The sequence below is a fragment of the Mchenga conophoros genome, linkage group LG23 (assembly GCF_057382185.1).
Source record: "Mchenga conophoros isolate Kocher_MC1m ecotype Shallow Benthic linkage group LG23, M_conophoros_male_GT1.1, whole genome shotgun sequence".
In the NCBI taxonomy this organism is placed as follows: Eukaryota; Metazoa; Chordata; class Actinopteri; order Cichliformes; family Cichlidae; genus Mchenga; species Mchenga conophoros.
In genome coordinates this window covers 19,971,908-19,993,930 of record NC_140547.1, presented here as the reverse complement: position 1 = coordinate 19,993,930, position 22,023 = coordinate 19,971,908, and the positions used below count along the sequence as shown (strand labels likewise).

General features: G+C 40.1%; 1 protein-coding gene across 2 annotated transcripts; it reads right to left on the bottom strand.

The window, feature by feature from the left end:
* Positions 1-3,994: 3,994 nt before the first annotated feature.
* Positions 3,995-19,857, bottom strand: LOC146547117 (NLR family CARD domain-containing protein 3-like). 2 transcript variants are annotated; one of them, XM_085265851.1, is made up of 13 exons: positions 19,808-19,857; positions 17,634-17,717; positions 17,439-17,549; positions 17,225-17,338; positions 14,922-15,035; positions 13,260-13,338; positions 12,564-12,792; positions 9,168-10,929; positions 8,901-9,074; positions 7,692-7,865; positions 5,976-6,131; positions 5,604-5,650; positions 3,995-5,428 (listed from the first exon to the last, which is right to left on the bottom strand). In XM_085265851.1, exons 1-13 carry the CDS (start codon positions 19,855-19,857, stop codon positions 4,860-4,862), a joined length of 3,663 nt encoding a protein of 1,220 aa, XP_085121977.1. In that variant the 3' UTR covers positions 3,995-4,859. The 2 variants fall into 2 exon arrangements, with proteins under 2 accessions (XP_085121977.1, XP_085121978.1); XM_085265852.1 differs by lacking the exons at positions 17,225-17,338; positions 17,439-17,549; positions 17,634-17,717 and having other exon boundaries at positions 19,808-19,856.
* Between the last annotated feature and the right edge of the window lie 2,166 nt (positions 19,858-22,023).

Sequence of the window (22,023 nt, the reverse complement as noted above, 5' to 3'; positions counted from 1 at the left end):
TCGCTATGGACACAATAAATCATTAAGTCATTATTGGATATGTTTTGTTTGGGGTTTTTTTTTTTACTCAAGTATAGGATAACAGGTTTCAGTTTTAAAAAGGAAACTCTACGCTTAATTACACTAAAACATGAGTTTTGCAAGAACGAGATGGAATTTTTAAAATATTCTTCCTGGTTTCAGTGAGTAAAAATCTATAAGAAACAGTCAGAAAGTCCTATGCAGTTTTTCGGTTGCAGACCTGTGTAATCTTTCCCTTGAGTAGTCTAATATGGCTGACGCATCGCTAGGATAAAGGGCGGCAACATGACCTATATATTCAAAAAATAAAAAAATAAAAAAAACCATAAATCACATAAGTTACAGTCGGAACACTTGTGTCTCTCTTTAAACGTTTACAGATCAGTTCATGGTTTCTATGTCGGCGCGAAAAAGTGTATGCAAATGATTACCGTGTAACATTAAAGTCACATGTCCTAAACATATACGGAGTTTATAGTTTAGGACGATGTTCAGTTATGAAACACAGACTCGATGTAACGGCGGGAGTCTGAGCTCAAAACATCTTTAAAACAAGTCATAACATACCTGAGCAGCAACACAGAGCCTCACAGCTGAAGACACTTTCATTTAAAATAAACACTTCCTGTAGTTTCGCCTCAGCTCTTTTTGTAGCTGCTGCTAGTGTCCACACGATGGCGCCATTGTAGTAGCAGAAAGATGAAACAAACCACTTCTGTGGACGTTGGAAAAATGTTTTTATTGAGAAAGGGAACATATTAAATGATTTCAATAAAATTAAAAAGCATTCTATAAATACACTAACAACAATAAATACCATGATATACACAAGGACCCAAATGTGAAGAATGTAGTCAAAAGCTTTACTTTTCACTGTGAGGTTTCACCAATACAAACATCGAGCAGATGGAAAACAAGTACCAACAAAATATCAAGGTTCACTTTGAAAGCAAACTCAGTAAAATAAATAAATAAATAAATAAATAAATAAAAATAATAATAATAATAATAATCTGAAACTGTAATTTCTTTTAAATTTCCCACTTATGGACATTTCCTCAATAACTGCACTGATTTTTTCCCCCATGTTGATCTGACCTTTTCCTCCATAATAATCACAACAAACTGGACACTAGTCCAAGCAAAGAAAGATCAATAGATTTAGGACAGAATGAGGAAGGACTGCAGGAAAGTTTGGCTGCATGCCAAATATCCTTGGGCAAGATACTAACCCCATGTTTGCCTACTGCTGGTGGTTAGAGGGCCCGGTGGCGCCTGTGTCCGACAGCCTCGCCTCTGTCAGTGCACCCCAGGGCAGCTGTGGCTACAATGTAGTTTGCTATCACCAGTGTGTGAATGGGTGAATGACTGACTGTAGTGTAAAGTGCTTTGGGGCCTTTAAGGACTAGAAAAGTGCTATACAAATGCAGGCCATTTACCAAAATACCTAAGGAAACTTCTGCTTGGAGAGCAGATAAGATGTTGTTTTGTTCACAAAAGAAAAATGACACAGACAAACCACAAAGAGATCCAGAACATACAAACATTTATTGCAAGATACAAACCTGAGGTTTGCAGAATACTGAAATGCAGGTAGTGCCAGAGTTTCTAAGAGGGGTTTAAGACAAACATACACTGAGCAGTTGGGGATACAGGATAGATTTACTTAAATATGCTGAAGCTTCTTCCTTATGTGGCAGCACGAAGGAGGAAAACCAGTAAAGTTGACACCCACACTTTTTAGGTAGAAGGACTGACAATACAGTTAATTAAAATACTTTATCAACAAACATTAATTAAAAGGACAAGATTCACTGCCACCCTAGTTAAAATGGAACTCAGTAAAATAATTTAACAAAATGGTGGAGACTAACCACTTCGGGAGGCAACCTAAAGGAAGGAGTGCCCAAAGGTGCCACCAATTACTCACCCGTGTAATCTCTCTGCAATCCTCACTTCTTCTTCTTCTTCGTGTTTAACGGCAGTTGGCAACCAACGTAAAGGAGCATTACCGCCTCCTACTGTTCCGGAGTATGGGTCTGCAATCCTCACTGCCACTGTCACTGCAATTTAAATGGTGCGTTATACCCATTTCCCGGTGTGTACACTCACATGCAGTGGCGGTCCTAGCCTGTTTGGCGCCCTGGGCGAACACTCCCTCTGGCGCCCCCCCCCCCCCCCCCCCCCATAAAAAGAATCAGAATCAGAATGGGGTTTATTGCCAAATGTTGAGCAGGTTTACAACATTAGGAAATTGCTGCGGTGCTTCAGTGCAAACATAGTGTCATAAATAGCACTTAAATAGACATGGAAAAAAAATAAATAAAATAAAAGTAGGGATAAGAATTAAAAGTGCTACGTGGAAAGATATATACATGAGTGCAGGTGGTGATCAGTGTCAAACATGGAATGATGCAGTGACACAGCGTAGGGTCATGTGTTAGTGGCGGGTACAGTCATATGGTTATTGTTCATGTGTCCAACAGCATTAACATAAAACTGTTGTCGAAATTCACCAGAGAAACACACACACATGAATTTAGGGAGAGTATGCATTGTATGCAAACGGCTACCAAACAGCCATCATAATTCGTCATACAATGAGAACAGGACAAAGCAACAATTTACCATTTCTTCTTGGAGCAACTGTAATCCACATTATTTCCTTAGGGATTAATAAAGTATTCTGACTCTGATAGTTTCACGATACATGACCTGCCATTATCCAATGACACATCTGCTTACCTGTATCTTTTGCTCGTTTCTCCTCTTCTTTTCTATTTTTTCTAAACTGAGCACCTGATGGCTTTGAACTTTTCTTGTCCATCTTACATTGGTTTTCATTTTGCACTCCAGTATGAACACAAATCCCCCAACTCGAGGATCGCCACAACATAACCTAATAAACCTACACCTTAGTTCACAGATTCACTTTGTCTAAGGTGTATTTCTGGGATTTCACACAACCCAGGATTCAAATCATGAATACATAATGGGCTTGGATTTACAACATTATGAACCCCTTTCCACGGGTTGTGTGTGAGACTTTAAATCATCAAACAGTAAATTATAAATTTTAAATTGTTATTGATCCCTTTGCCCCGAGTCCTAAAGTGTATATTTGTTTTCTTACTCTTCTTATTCTTATATTTATTGTTTGTTTACTTGCACTGCTGTAACTGGAGCCTCGTCGTCTCGTCTCTCTATATACTGGACTGTATGTAGCGGAGATGACAATAAAGTTTACTTTGACTTCAGCAGCAATAGGCGCACCGAGGGCTCTCGTGCTCACTTTTCGCGTATAGAATTTCTATAAAACATCGGTGCAGATTATGTCTGTATCATGATGTCTGGTGTTTTCGTGTTTGTTGTTTTGTTTTATTTTGCGAGTTGGTTATTAGATGCTGCTCCAGCCACCAGTGAATCCCCCGCCGCCCTGCCCTCTCCTCCCTGTGCCGCAAGCAGCAGGCACACCTCGCAAACGAAGGGCGCCCTTACTCCCAGCAAATGGGTGATAGAAAACCGATCGGTGCCTGTACCATTCCCAATATGTGCTGGCATGATGTCGGGGCAGCATGAGTACGAGCAATTTTTTTTTTTTTGCCGATGCCCGTGATGCCGCCCTGGGCAACCGCCCATGTCGCCCGTATCAAAAACTGCTACTGCTCACATGCATCAGAGGGAATTCCACCATATATCCCTAGCCTCCACAACAAGCAGCCATGCCTCCACTAAAGCTAAATCAAAAAATAAAAACAGAACAAAAAACAACAACTATATATTGTGACATATAAAACACAAAACAACTCAGTAAACGAGATATAAAAGAAACAAGAACGAATTCAAACACCCTAAAATGCAACTCCTTTAAAAGCATGATTAAAATATAACAAACAATTAACACTAAAACAGCATAAAACAAGGAACCAGCCAATGCCAGTAGTAAATGACAGCAAAGCTACAACAAGACAGCAGCAGTGTTTAGGCCACCCTTTAATGGTTATACAGATTAAGCAGTTGCCAGGAGAAATGAATCCAGTCTGCAATACTTAACAACAACCTGTAATCTTTGCCACCTTGAACAGGAATGAGTGCAAGTTGCCAGAGCTCAAGAGTAGATGACAGCTGGTCCTTATAACCAACCTCTGATTAACAGCTAAGGGAAGGGTGAATGTTCATGCTAGTGTTTTCAGTGGCAGAAGTGCAGTTTTGGGTCTCTTTGAAGAACGAAACATTGTTATAAGGTCTGCGATAATGTTTTACACTGAGGAGAGACACTACTCTCTACAGACTGACCCAGTGGACAAATTAAGCATAACAAATAAGAAAACTACAGTAGTTATAGCAGTTGCTTGAAGGTCACGGGACATTAATATTAACATGCATTTAATAAAATCAGCACGGTTGATCATCCATATCACTGATATAATAAAACAGAAACTGATGCAACAACGCAAGTTCATTTAAGTCATTAATTATGAATAAAATCTGGATAAACCCCGGCTGGTCTCTACACTTTTGTTCACTGAAAAATGATGTGTGAATGTCTCTGAAGAGTTTGTAAATTCATCTTCTGGGTTTGTGTAGCTCAGTGATTCCTCCCTGATATCACAGTGTGTCTCATGTACAGCAAACTAACTGCGAACAGCAAACTAAAGCATCTCAGGTGAGTTAAGTTTAGAGAAACACAGCATACTTCACTATAAAGCTGTGAGTGGAGGAGGAGGACAGAAAAACAACATGTGGATGCTGGAATAATTGTAGCTTTCATCGTTAAAGGACTAAGGAGACAAAGTTTACAAGGAAAGTGACAGACACGTACAGACTGCATTATCTGTTCAACAGTTTCTGTTTGCCTGGAAAATCTCTGATTCTACAGATTTACACAAACACAATGAAGAAACAGGCCTGAACGCAAACCCAGCATAAAGAGGTTCAGTGAATGTGGTGTTGAAGGTGTGGAGGTGGATCAGAGTGTCAGAGGAGACTCTGTAGAAGGACAGAGTGCCAGCAGGACAGTCCACATACACTCCTACTCTGTTAGAGACAGAGGAGGAGGATGAAGAAAAACATGTCTTTTGGTTATTGTGCCAGACAAAATAACGATTTTCAGAGCAGCTCAGACTCCAGGACTGATCATTTCCACCAAACAAACAACTAATACTGTCTCCTTTCCTTCTGATTCCTCCGTAACTCACTGAAATGTCAACCCTGCCTCTCCACTCGACCTCCCAGTAGCAGCGACCAGTCAGACCATCTCTGCACAGCAGCTGAGGACGGTCATCAAATCTGTCTGGATGATCAGGATATGACTGAACCTCCTCCACATGTGTCACCGTCCTGTTGTTGTCAGACAGTTTGAGGTTTGTGTTTACTGTGTTTGTGTCGATTGTGAGTTGACAGGAATCTAATGGAGAGAACAAACACAATCCAGCTGCAGTTATTGATCCATCATCTGTTCATTGATTGACACTTTGATGGTGAGTCCTGACATCAGAGATGTGAATGAGTGATGTGACAGTTTGAAGATGGTTGAATGTGTGCTGCTTTATTTTCATGAATCACATTAAAAACACACTTACACTTCCTCAGACCTGGTCTCAACCATTGGACTCCAGCAGGCTCCACCCTGAGAGAAGGAGGGGGGTCAGACCAGCACAGTCTCTTTCAGCATAAATAATATGTAAACCAATATGTTGTGTGTGTTAAATAATTTACTAATGGGAAATCATGAAACAGTAAGTTAGGCACAGAATTAATGTCCCAGGTGTTCTTCTGAGAAATCCCCTGCATGTAAAACTGGTCCTATATGTGTGATTGTTCATATAAAGTTCATATTCTGGCTTAAAGAAAAGGAGAAAAAACTACCAGCACTTAGTGAAGGACAAAGAAAAAATTTCCACTCCTTTTTCCTCTATCAACATTGTACATGGCTGCAGCCAGTCACTCCATACCTGAGAGTCTCCAGAGTCAGCTGCTTCAGGAGATTCACTCCTGTCTCTCCAGGATGATTGTAGCTCAGGTCCAGCACTCTTAGATGAGTAGTGTTGGCGGTTACAGCTGATGTAAGGGAATTACAGCCTTTCTCTGTAACCAGACAGCCTGACAGACTGTGAGACACACAAAACACCACAAGTGGGGAAGAATTTATAAAAACTGGGACTTGGTCCACATTTTAATTAATGACTCAAACATAAATAACTAAAAAAAAAATTAACAAGAGAGGAGACAGTATGGTTCCCTCAGATTTTGGCAGTGGAAATTGAATTTTGATACTTGGAAAAACACTGATTTCGTGAGTTTTAGACACGAATATAGTTAATGCCACCTCTATATTCAGTTTACAGTGTTGGGAAGGTTACTTTTAAAATATATTCCAATACAGATTACAGAATACATGCCCCAAAATGTATTTTGTAACGTATTCCGTTACATTACTCAATGACAGTAATGTATTCTGAATAATTTGGATTACTTAATATATTATCATGCTTTATCATGCTGCAGGTAAGGCTGCACTTTTTGCAGTGATCTCATATGGAAAACTATTCTGCACGTATATAAAACAGGTCCGCGGCTCCAAACCGTAGTAAAGGGACCTCTGGCTAATACGTCGGGTTCCGTGTCGGGCTCGTAGCTGAAAACTAGCTTTACTTTGTTGTCTGGGTCAACGTTGCTAGTGAGACAGACAGAGGCGTTGAAAGGCTGCTCCAACGGAACTTATTGCTTCGGAGGAAAACACGAACACAGTGTACAGTCGAGTCTTAATAGCTTAATTACAACTGGGCTCGGTATGGCAGTCCATTCTCCCTGCAGCATGGACTGCACTGCCCATAGGGCTACATTCTTTAGGGCTATGCCTGTAACACTCTGCCTATTGCCTTCACATTAAATAATCTTTTGAGTAATCATTTTTAAAAATATTTCTTCACGTCATTATGCGGGCCACAAGTATGGGTGACATACTGCGAGATTGAGACACAGGCATTAGAGCCTCTTAATGCATGTTTTGTTTGCGTTTCCACCGGCATGGAATTACCAGAAATAGAGAGGGCATAGCCTAACATATGAAACAGGAAAATACCGCCATGTAATCCATTTATTTCAGTAACTGTATTCTGAATACCACCTTTTAAACGTTAACTGTAATGGAATACAGTTACTCATATTTTGTATTTTAAATACATAACGCCGGTATTCCCCAATACTGACAGTTTAGAACCAAACTTTTCAGTAAGTGATGGAAGGATATGTTTAATATTTATTTTTCCAGTCAAATGGAAAGCTTGAACAGATAGACACGCAAATGGAATTTAGCCCTATAATAAATGTTGACTCACATTCTTACTTGCTGATTAACAGATCTCAAATATGTGATCATTTGTATTTAAAACCCTTTCAAATGTTCATAAGGACTGGTTTTCATTAGTAAGTCTAAGCTACATTTTCTGTTTCTGAAGTGTCACTAACAATGCCCATGCACAGCTAAATAGTATTATTGTGTACTGGATACTCATTGCAGCATATGGTCTTCAGGGTACCCGTTCACTTTTGCAAGCACATCATAGAACACATAAACACCGATGGTTGAGTAAAGTGAATATGAAATCCAAACAATTAAAACAATGTAATTTTGAGTTCATGAGTTTAACAGTGTGATGAACCCTGACCTTAGAGCTTCCAGTTTGCAGTGTGGACTCTGCAGTCCAGCTGACAGGAGTGTCACTCCTGAATCCTGCAGGTCGTTGTTACTCAAATCCAGGTCTCTCACACTGGAGAACTGGAAGCTAAGAACTGAGGACAGACTTTCACAGCTTCTTTCTGAGAGGTTACAGCCGTTCATCCTGAAAAGATATTGTACAAAATTTTTGATGGAGACGAGTCTGCTTACAGAGCAGAGGTGAGAGCCCTGACATCATAGTATTGTACAACAACCTGCTGCTCAATGTATGCAAGTCCTCGGAGCTCATTGTGGACTACAGGAAAGTGCAGGGTGGAGGACACATACCCATTTTCATTGAGGGGAGAGTGTCAGATGCTTCAGGTTCCTGGGCATCAGCATCATTGAAGATCTGATCTGGTCATCACGTGGATGTGATCACAAAAGCAGCAAAAGTGTGCTGAGGAGGTTTGGCATGGACCCTTGAAAACTCCCCAACTTTTATGGATGCACCATCGAGAGTATTCTGTCTGGCTCTATCATGATTTGGTATGGCAGTTGTAATGGCTCTGGACCACAAAGCTCTATGGCTCTATTATTGTACGATCTACTGTACAATATAAAGCACCTTGAGGCGACCATTGTTGTGATTTGGCGCTATATAAATGAAATTGAAAAGATGAAAAAAGAAAAGTATGAAAGGTGATCAGATCAGATCATATCACTGGGTCTGAACTGCCAGCCATCCAGGACCTGTTCAGATAGGGTTGTAAGAAGGAGGTCCACCGGATCCTCCCTGATTCCAGCCACCCCACCCATACACTCTTTATGGTCCTGCCATCAGGTATGAAGTATATAAGCATCTACAACCACACCAATAGATTCAGGTACAGTTTCTACCTGAACTTCAGAAATATAGGACAGTTTATTTTGCACAATCATTGTACACACTGTAACAGCAGTCTGGCAAGGAAGTAGCGGCTAGCAGGTCCAGCAGGCATGTGGTGTGGAGGTTAGCCGAAGCCAGTCAGTTAAATCAAACAAGAGACCTTTATTCGTTGTCAGCAACATAAGTTGCTGCTGCATAAATACCTGTGCTTCTTGTCTTTAATTACTTTGTCACTGATCTGTACTTGTTGTAACTTAAAGAGATTTATGAATCGGAAACTTTAGACAAATATCTAAAAAACATATAAACCAAACTGTGAGTTGCTCTGACCTGAGAGTTTCAAGTGTGCAGTGTTGACTCTTCAATCCAACTGATAACAGCTGTACTCCTGAATGTTGTAGGTCATTGTTGCCTAGTTCCAGCTGTTTCAGTCTAGAGGACTGAGAGCTGAGAACTGTAGACAGAGCTTCACAGCTTCTTTCTGAAAGGAAACACTCACTCAATCTGAAAAGACATAAAGATGAAGGCAAGTTTTTTCCCCCCCATCACTGAACCAGAGCAATGTATTCAAATAATGTTAACTTGACAATAACTTACAGAGCTTTCTTGGAGGCTTTGACCACTGGCAGCAGTCTCAGTAGAGCCTCTTCTGAAACACAGTACTTCTTCAGATCAAACACATCCAGATCTTCTTCTGCTGACAGCAAGATGAAGACCAGAGCTGACCACTGAGCAGGAGACAGTTTATCTGTGAAGAGACGTCCTGATCTCAAGTACTGTTGGATCTCTTTTACTAGAGAACGATCATTCAGTTCATTCAGACAATGGAGCAGGTTGATGTTTTTCTCTGCAGATAGATTCTCATTGATCTTCTTCTTGATGTACTGGACGGTTTCCTGATTGGTCTGTGAGCTACTTCCTGTTTGGTTTAACAGACCTCGTAGGAGACTCTGATTGGTCTCCAGTGACAGACCAAGAAGGAAACGAAGGAACAAGTCCAGGTGTCCATTTGGACTTTGTAAGGCCTTGTCCACAGCACTCTGGTAAAGGTGTGTACCTGTTTGTTGTTCTTCCAGCAGATTGACTCCAGAGTTAATGAAAGTCAGATGGACATGAAGAGCAGCCAGAAACTCTTGAATGCTAAGATGGACAAAGCAGAACACCCTGTCCTGGTACAGTCCTCTCTCCTCTATAAAGATCTGTGTGAACACTCCTGAGTACACTGAGGCTGCTGTGATATCGATGCCACACTCTGTCAGGTCTGATTCATAGAAGATCAGGTTTCCCTTCTGCAGCTGCTCAAAAGCCAGTTTTCCCAGAGACTCAATAATCTTTGTATTTTCCAAACTCCAGTGTGGATCTGTCTCAACTCCATCATCATACTTGACCTTCTTCACTTTGGCCTGAACCACCAGAAAGTGGATGTACATCTCAGTCAGGGTCTCAGGCAGTTCCCCTTCCTCTCTGGTTTTCAGCATATCCTCCAGAACTGTAGCAGTGATCCAGCAGAAGACTGGGATGTGGCACATGATGTGGAGGCTCCGTGATGTCTTGATGTGGGAGATGATCCTGCAGGCCTGTTCCTCATCTCTGAATCTCTTCCTAAAGTACTCGTCCTTCTGTGATCTAGTGAAACCTCTGACCTCTGTCACCATATCTACATATTTAGGAGGGATCTGACTGGCTGCTGCAGGTCGTGTGGTTATCCAGAGGTGAGCAGAGGGAAGTAGTTTACCCCTGATAAGGTTTATTAACAGCACATCCACTGAGGTGGACTTTCTAGGATCAGTTAGGACTTTAGTTCTGCGGAAGTCCAGAGGAAGTCGACACTCATCCAGACCATCAAAGATGAACACAACTTTAAACTCTTCAAAGCTGGAGATTCCTGCTTCTTTGGTTTCAGTAAAGAAGTGATGAACAAGTTCCACCAGGCTGAACTTTTCCTTTTTCAGAACATTCAGCTCTCTGAAACTGAATGGAAATATAAACTGAATGTCCTCATTGGCTTTGTCTTCAGCCCAGTCCAGAATTAACTTTTGTGTTAGGACAGTTTTCCCAATGCCAGCCACTCCCTTTATCAGCACTGTTCTAATTGGTTCATCTCTTCCAAGTGAGGCTTTAAAGATGTCTTCTTGTCTGATTGTTGTTTCTGGTCTGTCTGCTTTCCTGGATGTTGTTTCAATCTGTCTGATCTCATGTTCATCATTGACCTCTGCAGTCCCTCCCTCCGTGATGTAGAGCTCTGTGTAGATCTGATTCAGAAGGGTTGGGTTTCCTGCTTTAGCGATCCCCTCAAACACACACTGGAACTTCTTCTTCAGGGTAGATTTAAGAACGTGGCAAACAACACCATGTGTTCCTAAATGAAAACAAAACCGATGAAAGAAATAAAGAAATTCATTAATAAAAATATTATATATATATATATATATATATATATATATGTACACTCAACAAAAATATAAACGCAACACCTTTGTTACTGCTCCCATTCCCCATGGGATGGACGTAGAGACCTAAAATTCATTCCAGATACACAATATAACCATCCCTCCCAAACAGTGGTCACAAATCAGTCCAAATGTGTGGTAGTGGGCACATCTGCTATATTGAGATAATCCATCCCACCTCACAGGTGTGCCACATCGGGATGCTGATCTGACATCATGAGTAGTGCACAGGTGTACCTCAGACTGCCCACAACAAAAGGCCACCCTGGAATGTGCAGTTTTTTGCGCTATTGGGGGTCTGGGGACCCAGAACCGGTCAGTATCTGGTGTGACCACCATTTGCCTCATGCAGTGCAACACATCGTCGCATGGAGTCTATCAGATTGTCAATTGTGGCCTGTGGAATGTTGGTCCACTCTACTTCAATGGCTGTGCGAGGTTGTTGGATATTCGTGGGAACTGGTACACGCTGTGGTATACGCCGGTCAAGCACATCCCGAACATGCTCAATGGGTGACATGTCCGGTGAGTATGCTGGCCATGCAAGAACTGGGACATTCTCAGCTGCCATCTGCCCTGAACAATGTGAACCATGATTCATCCGTGAAGCGCACACCTCTCCAACGTGCCAGACGCCATCGAATGTGAGCATTTGCCCACACAAGTCTGTTACGGCGACGAGCTGGAGTCAGGTCAAGACCCAGATGAGGACGACGGGCATGCAGTTGAGCGTCCCTGAGACGGTTTCTGACAGTTTGTGCAGAAATTGTTTGGTTGTGCAAACCAATCGTTCCAGCAGCTGTCTGGGTGGCTGGTCTCAGACGATCTTGGAGGTGAACCTGCTGGATGTGGAGGTCCTGGGCTGGTGTGGTTACACGAGGTCTGCGGTTGTGAGGCCGGTTGGATGTGCTGCCATATTCTCTGAAACGCCTGTGGAGACGGCTTATGGTTGAGAAATGAACATTCAATGCACGGGCGACAGATCTGGTTGACATTCCTGCTGTCAGCATGCCAATTGCATGCTCCCTCATTGCTTGTGGCATCTGTGGCATTTTGCTGTGAGACAAAACTGCACATTCCAGGGTGGCCTTTTGTTGTGGGCAGTCTGAGGTACACCTGTGCACTATTCATGATGTCAGATCAGCATCCTGATGTGGCACACCTGTGAGGTGGGATGGATTATCTCAATATAGCAGATGTGCCCACTACCACACATTTGGACTGATTTGTGACCACTGTTTGGGAGGGATGGTTATATTGTGTATCTGGAATGAATTTTAGGTCTCTACGTCCATCCCATGGAGAATGGGAGCAGTAACAAAGGTGTTGCGTTTATATTTTTGTTGAGTGTATATATATATATATATATATATATATATATATATATATATATATATATATATATATATATATATATATATATACATATATACATATATATATATATATAGTTCACTCGCAGTGTGGTTGCTTCAATAAAATGAAGATATTGGTAAATGTCCCATTTAACCAGTGGTTTAAATTCTACGAGAAATCCTCTTACTACTCTGCAGACGGTCAGCCAGCTCCTCCTGGTCCATTTTCCTCAGGAAGTCCAGTATGATTTTCAGAAAAGCCTCTTTGCTGCTCCTCCTCTTCTCTTCATCCCTACCTTCCAACACCTCCTCATCCTCCTTTTGCCTCTTCAAGCATTCGCAATAATCCGGACTGAGAACCTTCTGGATCTTCTTCAACTCATTCTTCACAAAAGTGATGACGTTACCCTCCAGCTCCTAGAATAGAATATTGTTTGAATGACCAAATCAAACTGAAGTAATGCAGTGTCTGTGTTGGAACTGACTGACAATCTGCTAGTTTACAAACTGTAGCATGGAGATGACAGTGAGGAGAATGGGTGTGTTTGTTCATCTGTACAGCACTTTGGTCCATTGTAGTTGTTTTATACCTTTTTAGTCTATTCTATGTGATAGTTCATGCTGACAATGTGATGACATATATTCCAGCGTAGGAATTGCACTGGACAGGTGATCAGATTGGCAAAGATTGGGCGAATCGTTTATGTGGATTATAGCGTGTGTGGGTTTATTTTTTTATTACATGCGCATTTTACATGATTTCTGCAAAACCCCTAATGGAAAGATACCATGGCCTGGGACATGTTAAATGCATGCTTTATAAATAAAAATGGCACAGTATTGTTTGGTATGTATATAAAAGTAGTTGGTTCACATGTACAGACCATAAATATGGTGTCCATATGCATTTGATGCTGCTGCACAGACTGACCACTTTGAGACTCAGAGGTCCCCTTGTCCACTCTGTGGAGGAATCATAAAAAAATTGTTCAGATTATTTCTGTCCACATAGGTCTATAAAGTGATGTTTGTATTTGAACAGAGATTCAATTCAGATACATGAAACTAACACTAACAAGCCTCAAAGAAGTGAAGCAACATTAAAGAAGACTGGGCCATAACTCATCCACTCTGATGTAAGTAACTGATAAAGTCATACAGAAGAGATTGACTTTGACTCATTGCTGCTAAAGATGTTTCTATAAACTACTGATTTGCACAGGAGTGCAAATAGTCATGTGAAAAACTTTCTTTTTCATTTTCTTATGACACGTTACAGTCCTGTAGATAAAATTTACTCTGTGATGTGGAGAAAACTCCATCCTTCAGAGAAGGGTTATACATGTTACTCATCTCTACACTCAGTCTTCTTTATGGTAGACTGTTTAAGTACACAACAGACATAAATGGGAAGACTGCAAGATAGAGACAAGTGAGAAGCGATAATAACCTGTCTGATCACAGTATAATTTGCCTTCATTTTTATCAAAATGGGAGGACTGTAAATACTCTGTGGAAAAGAAATGTAGGTATGTTCAACAATCAGAGATTCAGAGAAATTAAAAAGGAGAACAAATGATTCATAGCAGAAAACATAGAGAGTACAATAGTTCCACCATTTTGTGACGCAGAGTTAAAACTGTTATGAGAGGGAAGTTAATTTTAAGGGAAGCTTTTGAAAATGAAAAGGAAGCAAACACAGAAAAATGGATGATTTGAATGGATGGATTTTTGTACAGAAGCAAACAAAGAATTGGAAACAATTTTACAGCAAAGAGCTATTTTATCAAACTGAAGCTAATATGGTCTATATAAAGATGAGTGAAGGGAAAGAACTTTGGGCTATAAGGAATAACTAGAAGTAAGAAAAATGGAGGTTGGCTGCATTTCTTGCTGAGATACATCTTTGAATGCTGAACATAAAAAGGACTTCTGGAAATATGAGTGCTCTATACCAGTGTTAGGCTGGGATTGCAACAGTATGTGTGCTATTTTTATGTAAATGATTTAAATGATTTCCAATATGTTGCTGTTTCTAGACTTTTAATGGAACAACACAAAACATCTCCCTTGGCTTCTGGCATGTTGCATCTCATTTTTATGTTTAAATCACCGTGTATCTATTATAAAATGATCAATCCATACTGGCAAAAAAAACCAAAATAAATAAAAATACCTGTTATTTCTCGATATAGACAGATTGACATGAGCTCCTGACTTACAGGTACAGTTTTAAAAATCAAATTAATGCTGGTAACATCATGTAGCAACATCCAGGACTGCCTCCCCCACACTGTCTTTCATTTTTCAATGCAACAATCCAAAATCATCCATAAACCTCTATAAAGATGAACTTCCCTGCTTCTCATGTGGTGTCATGCTCACCAAGCTTTTTAGCATCTACCAGTCATCGACTGCTGGACCAATTGAAGTCTTATAGCCACTTTACTTCAGAAACACCTCCTACAGCATTTATTCTTTAAACTCTGACTGCTGTGTTTGTCAAGGGTGAAAACAACAGACACTGTTGCAACAAATCAGATCACCTCTTTACAGCAGAAGGCCGTGCTTTAAACGTTTCTCCAATGCCCTTGGACTGGTTGCTTTTTAAGGACACGCAGCTGAGTTCAGGTTCAGGAAAGTCTTTTCTCTGAGGGATCCTGACAGAAAAAGAAATAGAACAACTTTAGAAGTAACTGATATCAACCTACTTGGATTTAGAGTAGGGCTGAACGATTATGGAAAATAATCTAATTGCGATTTTTTGCCCAAATATTGCGATTGCGATGCGATATGCGATTATTTTTTAAGGTCTTTGTCTTCTGTATTATTAAACAAAGACAAGCAATACATCATATAGTATGGCCAATACTATATTACATTAATTTTAAACTGTTCTTTCCTGGAAGACAGACCTCTGTTATGATGACATGAGGTGATGCATGAATTGATGACTGACATTTTTATTTAACTTCTTCAATCACAACAGTATATTTGAACATACACAATAGTTTATTTTTAGCTTACAAACATCTGAGCATAAAGTGCTGACAAGGAACCCTGGTGTAAACATTAAAATGAAAGTCAGTACAATGTGCAGATTGCAGAAATATACATAAAAAAAAATCAGTGGCTTTACCACACTCAGTTTTTCGACATCTGTGAACTACTAGACAGTCATTCAATTAAAAAATAATATTAAATAAATAAAACTAATAAATAAAAAATACACACATCTTACTGATCTCTGCAGTCAGTAACATTACACATAAAGTGCAAACATAATAGCAATTGTATAAACACACACACAAACACGCCTTTAAAATTTAAAGGCGTGAAATTGGACGGTCTAGTTCTGATTAGCGTCACCGCTGTCTCGGTGGAGTTTAATAAACTCGGCCGTCTGCTTCTTGCTATCTAAAATATAACCAGACACTGGTGTAAATTCTCGACTGTCTCATACTTCTGTTTAATAAGTTTTCTGTTTGACGTTTAGTCAGCTGTGTGAAAACCAAGGAGGAACCCACCCGGGGGATTACTAAAGTTTTATTTTATCTAATTTAATAACTTTAATCTCAGCCAAACCGATTTACTCACGAACAAACAAAACACTGAAAAAAGCCCAACAATAACATTTTTAGGTTGTCTAAGTGACTTATATATTACGTTTAACCCGAGCAGCGAAACTCCGCGGTGATCTGAAAATGATGTGCCGGGAGTTGTGCCGTTCTCGGCCGCATCAGTAACCCTCGAGCTCCCGGCTAGCTGTCGAGCTGGTGGGTAGCAGACGCCTCTGAAAACGTCGAAGCACTTTTGCAAATATGGGATATCTTGATAAACCGAGCAGATATTTGATGTTTACACAGCTACTTTCTCGCCTGAAAATATGTTAAAAGTTTATTTTGTGACCCAGAAAGATTAGTATGAGTAATTTTAAAACTTAGTAGCGGCCGCCATTGCTGGAAACTGGAGTTTGGCTGGGCCGCGCTATGAATTCTGGGATATGGTAGGCCACGAAGGACACACCCGACCCATCCTTCAAATTCGGGGAAAAGGAGGACGCATTTGTCGGCTACATTCGGAGGAGTCTACGAATTTGGACAGCCTTCGGCGCGTCGCTGTGACGTAATCGGTCTACAAATGCGGCCTCAGGAGGATGCAGCCCATGAATTTGGACATGTATAATCGCAGCCTTTGCGGTTAGAAAATTGCACTTAATCATGTCGCGATATTATCGCAAATGCGATATATCGTTCAGCCCTAATTTAGAGACATGCTGTCTTTGTTGTTGTTCTTTAATCCTATATAATTCAACCATGCTGTGTTGATGGAGGATATTATAAGACATTTTCATGTTGGTCACAGTATTCTACATTTGTCATTGTTATGTTGCAAACCAAGTTATGGTTTATAGTGATAGTTAATAGCTGCTGCCAACTTGATGTCAAGTGTCCAAGCTGAGATGGTAGACATCTTGTAGTTAGGTCTGTAAGCTTTTGTACATCGACAATTTTTTCATAATGTAGCTTCTATACACATTTAAAATAGATTTTACATCTAACAATAAAGATGTGATTGAAATGCAGACTTTCTGCTTTAAACTAAAAGGTTTAACTAAAGTATTGTGTTAACTGTTTAGGAATTAAAGACATTTTTCTATCTAGTTCCACATTTTTACTATAAATATAAGAATTGTTTTAATAAGTCTACAACACATGGAGATTATCTGCTGGAAGAGCGGAGTCCTACAGATACTCTTCCCTACATAAATGGCTCCCATCATGTCGATTCTTTACACTTAGTGGGGAAAAGAGCTTCAAACACAGTTACAGCTTTAGGTACAGAATACCTCTCTATCTCAGAAAGTTCCGCTTTAAAGGTTTCTCCAATGCCCTTTGACTGGTTGCTCTTCAAGGACACACAGCTGGGTTTAGGTTCAGGAAATCCTGGACTCTGAGTGATCCTGACAGCAACAAAAAAAAAAAATGAACACATATTTGCAGCACTTTAACTACATTATCCCTGCGTTAATAACAACTGTTCTAAAAGTAATATAAGCTTACTTAGATTCAGAGGTGCACTGTCTTTTAACATCGTCATTTGTTGACATCTCACTTTTGGCAGACTCACAGCTGGATCCAGTTTCAGGTTTGCGTTTGATTCTGTGTTTTTTTCTGTGAATAATGATGGAGCAGTGATGTTAGTGCTGAGCTGTGATGTGGAGAAGAGTCATGGACAGTTAGAGATGGTCATCTCACCTCTGAGCTTTGGTCTGGCTCTTATGTTTCCCACACAGAGTGGTTTTAGAGGGAGGGACTCCCTCCTCTCTGTCCTCCATATTCCTGACATACGGAGTAGAAAGAGGACATTTAGAAATATTTACTGAAAAATCTCTTTGTCTGACTATTTGTTAATTACACTTAATTCTAAAATAATGGACAACACAGCACTGTGGATTGTTTTTCTTTGCAGATGTCTATCTAAAAATGCTGTAACTAATGTTAAAGAAATAATTCCACCATTATTTTCTTCAGTGCCATCTCTAAACACAATGCAGAGCAACTAATTGACGTCAATTATCTTGTTAATATTGTCAAAACCTCACTGTATATGACTCTTGATGCTCTTGTTCCTCTGACAAAGAAAGCGGCTAATTGGAGAGGTTTGACTCCCTGGTGTAACTCATAAAAGTTTACCTTGAAGCAGATAACTCATAAACTAGAGAGAAGGTGGTGTTCTGCTTGTTTAGCAGACCTTTGCCGACCTGTCAGTGTGTGTTTCTTTATAATCTCCATCTTTGCTAATAGAGGATCACCATATTGTTTGGTGTTTCACTGTATAATTTTGGGGTCTTTTAAGTCACATCTACATCACTTCCTACCTTCACCTGCAGATGAAACACAAATCATTCATGTGCACATCAAAAGAAATCCTCCTTTCCGTCATGTTTGTTGTCCAAATATCAGCTGCTTCTTTTCTGCTTCATCTCAGCAGCTATTTTTATAGAGCTAGCTCACAAAATCAGTATCTCAATGTCAGGTTAAGGTGCTGACAACATTAGACAGAGAGCCCCAATGATCAAATAAGCAGCACTTGGTGGCTTCACTTTTAACATGAAGAAAGTTCCCTCACGGAGGAAGTTTGATAAGATAAGTTTTGAATTCTAGAATTAGTTTAGAAAATTGTTCATACATCTATTTTCTACTGCTTATCCAATTAAGTGTTATGATCTGGCAAAAGCCTATCCCAGCAGCTATAGTTTAAGAGGCACCTTAGAGTCACCAAGTAACCTAACATGCATGTTTTTGGACTGTGGGAGGAACATGAAACTTCACACAGAAAGTCTGGCAGGATCAAACCCTGGACCTTCTTATTGGGAGACAATGTCATGAACCAGCACAGCATCATGCTATCCTAATAAAATTGCATATATGTGGTTGATATTCTTGTTTGAATTTTATGTTTTTTTTAAATGCAAGTAATGCATGTAAACCCTAACATTATTTGCTGGAGGCACACGGATCTGTTAGAGATTATTAGTGATATGCACCAGTGAATGCAGCCTAATCCTGGTTCGGACAAACAGGAGGTGAAGTTGTGTTTATTGCCTCCAGCTGTTTGAGTTGATCAGATCCCTTCGGTATATCACAGTCCACTTTTCTTTAACAAAGAGACACAGAGTCAAAGCTTTGGGTATGATTACATGCAAATCTTTTTCATTTTAAATCAATAAACTAATAAAAATGATGTTGTCAGCAACACAGGCATGAGATTTAAGGTTTATTGACATTCTTTCTCTTGTCTGAAATGGCATTGCTTCACTATTTAAAGTGCCAGGTTCACCACTACGTTGTCCTCTTGCATTATGGTACGTTTGAATTTTGCAGTTCCTCTATTCTGGACATTATGGTACAAGCATACAAGCAGGAATCCATGTCATGGGCTGTATCCCAATTCAGGGTCTGCAGCCTTAAAGTAAGCAGCCTTAACGGTCCACAAGGGCGGCGTACTCAAAGATCGCTAAGGCCGGAAGTGCGAAGCTTGTGAAATCGGACGGTCTAGCCTCCGTCGCGCTGCCCAGGTTGCCTAGCAACCATGATATAAAAAGCTTTTCCTCCACAGCAGGAAAAAAAACAACAACAATGACTTTTGCTCCACGGGAGAAAAAGCTGCCCTTCAGTAATCAATAGTGGATCCACACTAACAACGATTCAGAGATCAGCTGCTGACCGTCAGCTTATCTTTGCTGAGCTGGTCACGCACGTACACAAACATTAAATGGCCAGCTTTCCCAGCCCCTGCTTCCCAGTTCCAGCTGGAGCCGCTCCATAGTTCCAACTAAACGGAGCGGCAAATTTGTGCTGTTTGTGGTGGAACTAACCTGTACACAGCTGATGTTAGCAAGGAAAACATTACAGAGTGCTTCACTTACCTTTCACGGAGCTTCCCACAGGAGACGATCACCTGCGCCACAAAGTTCATGAAAGTGAAAGTAAAAAAAAGATGGGCGTAAACACCCAGCCCAACACATGACACAGACAATAAAAGATACAATGTGTTTTCGTGTGCGTTATTATTTAAGGTGGAACTTCAATTTAAATCCACAGACCAAAAATTCAAATACACAAAGATAACTTTTCATAAGTTAGTGGGTTAAAGGGTTAATCTATGAAAAATAAGAAGCAGTGCGAGAGCACAAACCTCCACCAGGCAGCTGTCTCTCTGGGCAGTATTTGCTTTTAAGGGTATTGTAATTTATTTTGTATATGTCAATTTTGTTTTCTTTGTTCTTTTTAAATGCCCTTTAAGAAGTTTCAAAAGATTTATCAAAGGTTGACCAGACATTACACCGTTAATAAAATGTCAGAGGTCCAAAGTAATGTGGTATTTAGAATCCCCATTTATATATTATCCCTTATATTCCTATATGTTGTCCATAGGAACACTGGCGGCAAGAGACAGTTTTAAACGGCTCTATATGGCATTATTATCACTCTGACTTTCAGATCAATATATTGAACTTGAAAGCAAATGTGACGTGTTATAGTAAATATGTACTTTCTATAAATGAATACCACACTTGTATAAATCACTCAATGACAGAAAAACATCAAACAGAAGGCTGTTAAGATCTGGTCTGTATTCTGAACAGAGAATACAGACTCTATATTCAGACTCTAACGCAGTCTTTAATCTCAGTTATAAAAATCCAGAATGTGTTTCTGAGAAAGATTAGATTCACTAAAAGGCAACTGCTTCTCTTTTCAGGAAGTTCAAACAGTAACAAGTTTTTAATGTGAACATGTTTGTACCGCTAAATCAACACCCGCCCAGCATTTTCTAGATGGTTTTAACATGGCTAAAGAGTTTAAAAACTTTTTTTGGACTTCTCTTATGATACACTCACATAGAGAGAACAAGACCAAACGTGTGCAAAAATCTAAGGTGCTGGTGTGCTTGTGGTGGTCGCAAGCACAGATGTCAATCAACAGACTTTTTTCTTATTGTAATTAAGAGTTTGTCAGCATATTTGAGAGGTGACATTAATCCAATAATAGTGTTTAATCTTTTATTAATCTCTATGTTATGTCATGTTCACAGAAACTAAATTTAAAGCATGAAAGTTGTGATCATGAACTTTACCCAAAGAGGGCAGTGTTAGCTCTCCTTCACCCAGGCAACTTGAAGAGTAACAGTTATACCTGAAGACATCATATTAAACACACATGACTGGAATTTCCTGATATATTTATTTGTGAAGCGTAATGTGCATTATTTTTTATAAAAATGGGTCCATAAATTGTAATTAAACTTCGACCTCTGACCTCTGGCCTTATAAATATATCAGTTGATCAATTGATCATAGATCCCTGACTGTGTGCAGTTTTATTTGCTGACAACTGTTGAAGCACCATCAGAGACCGCCCTGTCCTGTCTTCCACTTGCATTGTTTGAGCTCCGAGGCTGAAAACAGATCTCTGATTGAGGAAAGAAGTCCTCCACCTCAAAGGAGTGCTCTGTGGCAGAGGTGCGATCTGGTGTCCTTTTGTTCTGGCCTGAGATCACAGACTAACTCCTGCCTGACTCAATGTGAAGCCACAGACTCTGGGTGTGTCAAACCACTGACACATGTGGTATAAGGTGTCCTTTAAAACAGTAAATCACAGGACTGTGTGTCAGGACAGAGCTGACTACTGGAGCTTTGATTCTGAGCCTAATTTTATTTTCAGAAGCTGGTGGTGAGATTCAGGTACCAACAGCCTCTTGTTCAGGTTTGTACATCAGTATCAGACATTTTTTCAGCTTCTCCATGCAGGTCATATATGAAGAAATCTGCAATTGTATCATGAAGTTTTCATCATTCAGAGAATCCACAGAATGAAGTCGGTTTGGCTCCCGAGCCTCTGGTATATAATCTGCTGATGGCCGTTTAAGCTTCTGCGCTTCAGGTGAAGTTTTCATGGTGGTGACTGTCCTCTAGTGGTCACCATTAGTAACTACAGTAGGTGTGGCACACTGATGGTTAACACGCGCTGAAAATATTACTTAGAAAATAACGACTATAGTTTAACCAGTGCACTAAACTAACTCTGTTTGAAGTAGTTCAAACCACATGAAACGCTAATAGCTACAGTGGACTTGGTTGTA

Coding starts and splice junctions, on each gene's coding strand:
- LOC146547117 (XM_085265851.1), bottom strand. CDS start 19,857: ATGAACTTTGTGGCGCAGGTGATCGTCTCCTGTGGGAAGCTCCGTGAA. Junction 17,550..17,633: donor AGCCAGACCAAAGCTCAGAG/GTGAGATGACCA, acceptor CATTATTCACAG/AAAAAAACACAGAATCAAAC. Junction 12,793..13,259: donor ATATGGACACCATATTTATG/GTCTGTACATGT, acceptor ATTCTATTCTAG/GAGCTGGAGGGTAACGTCAT.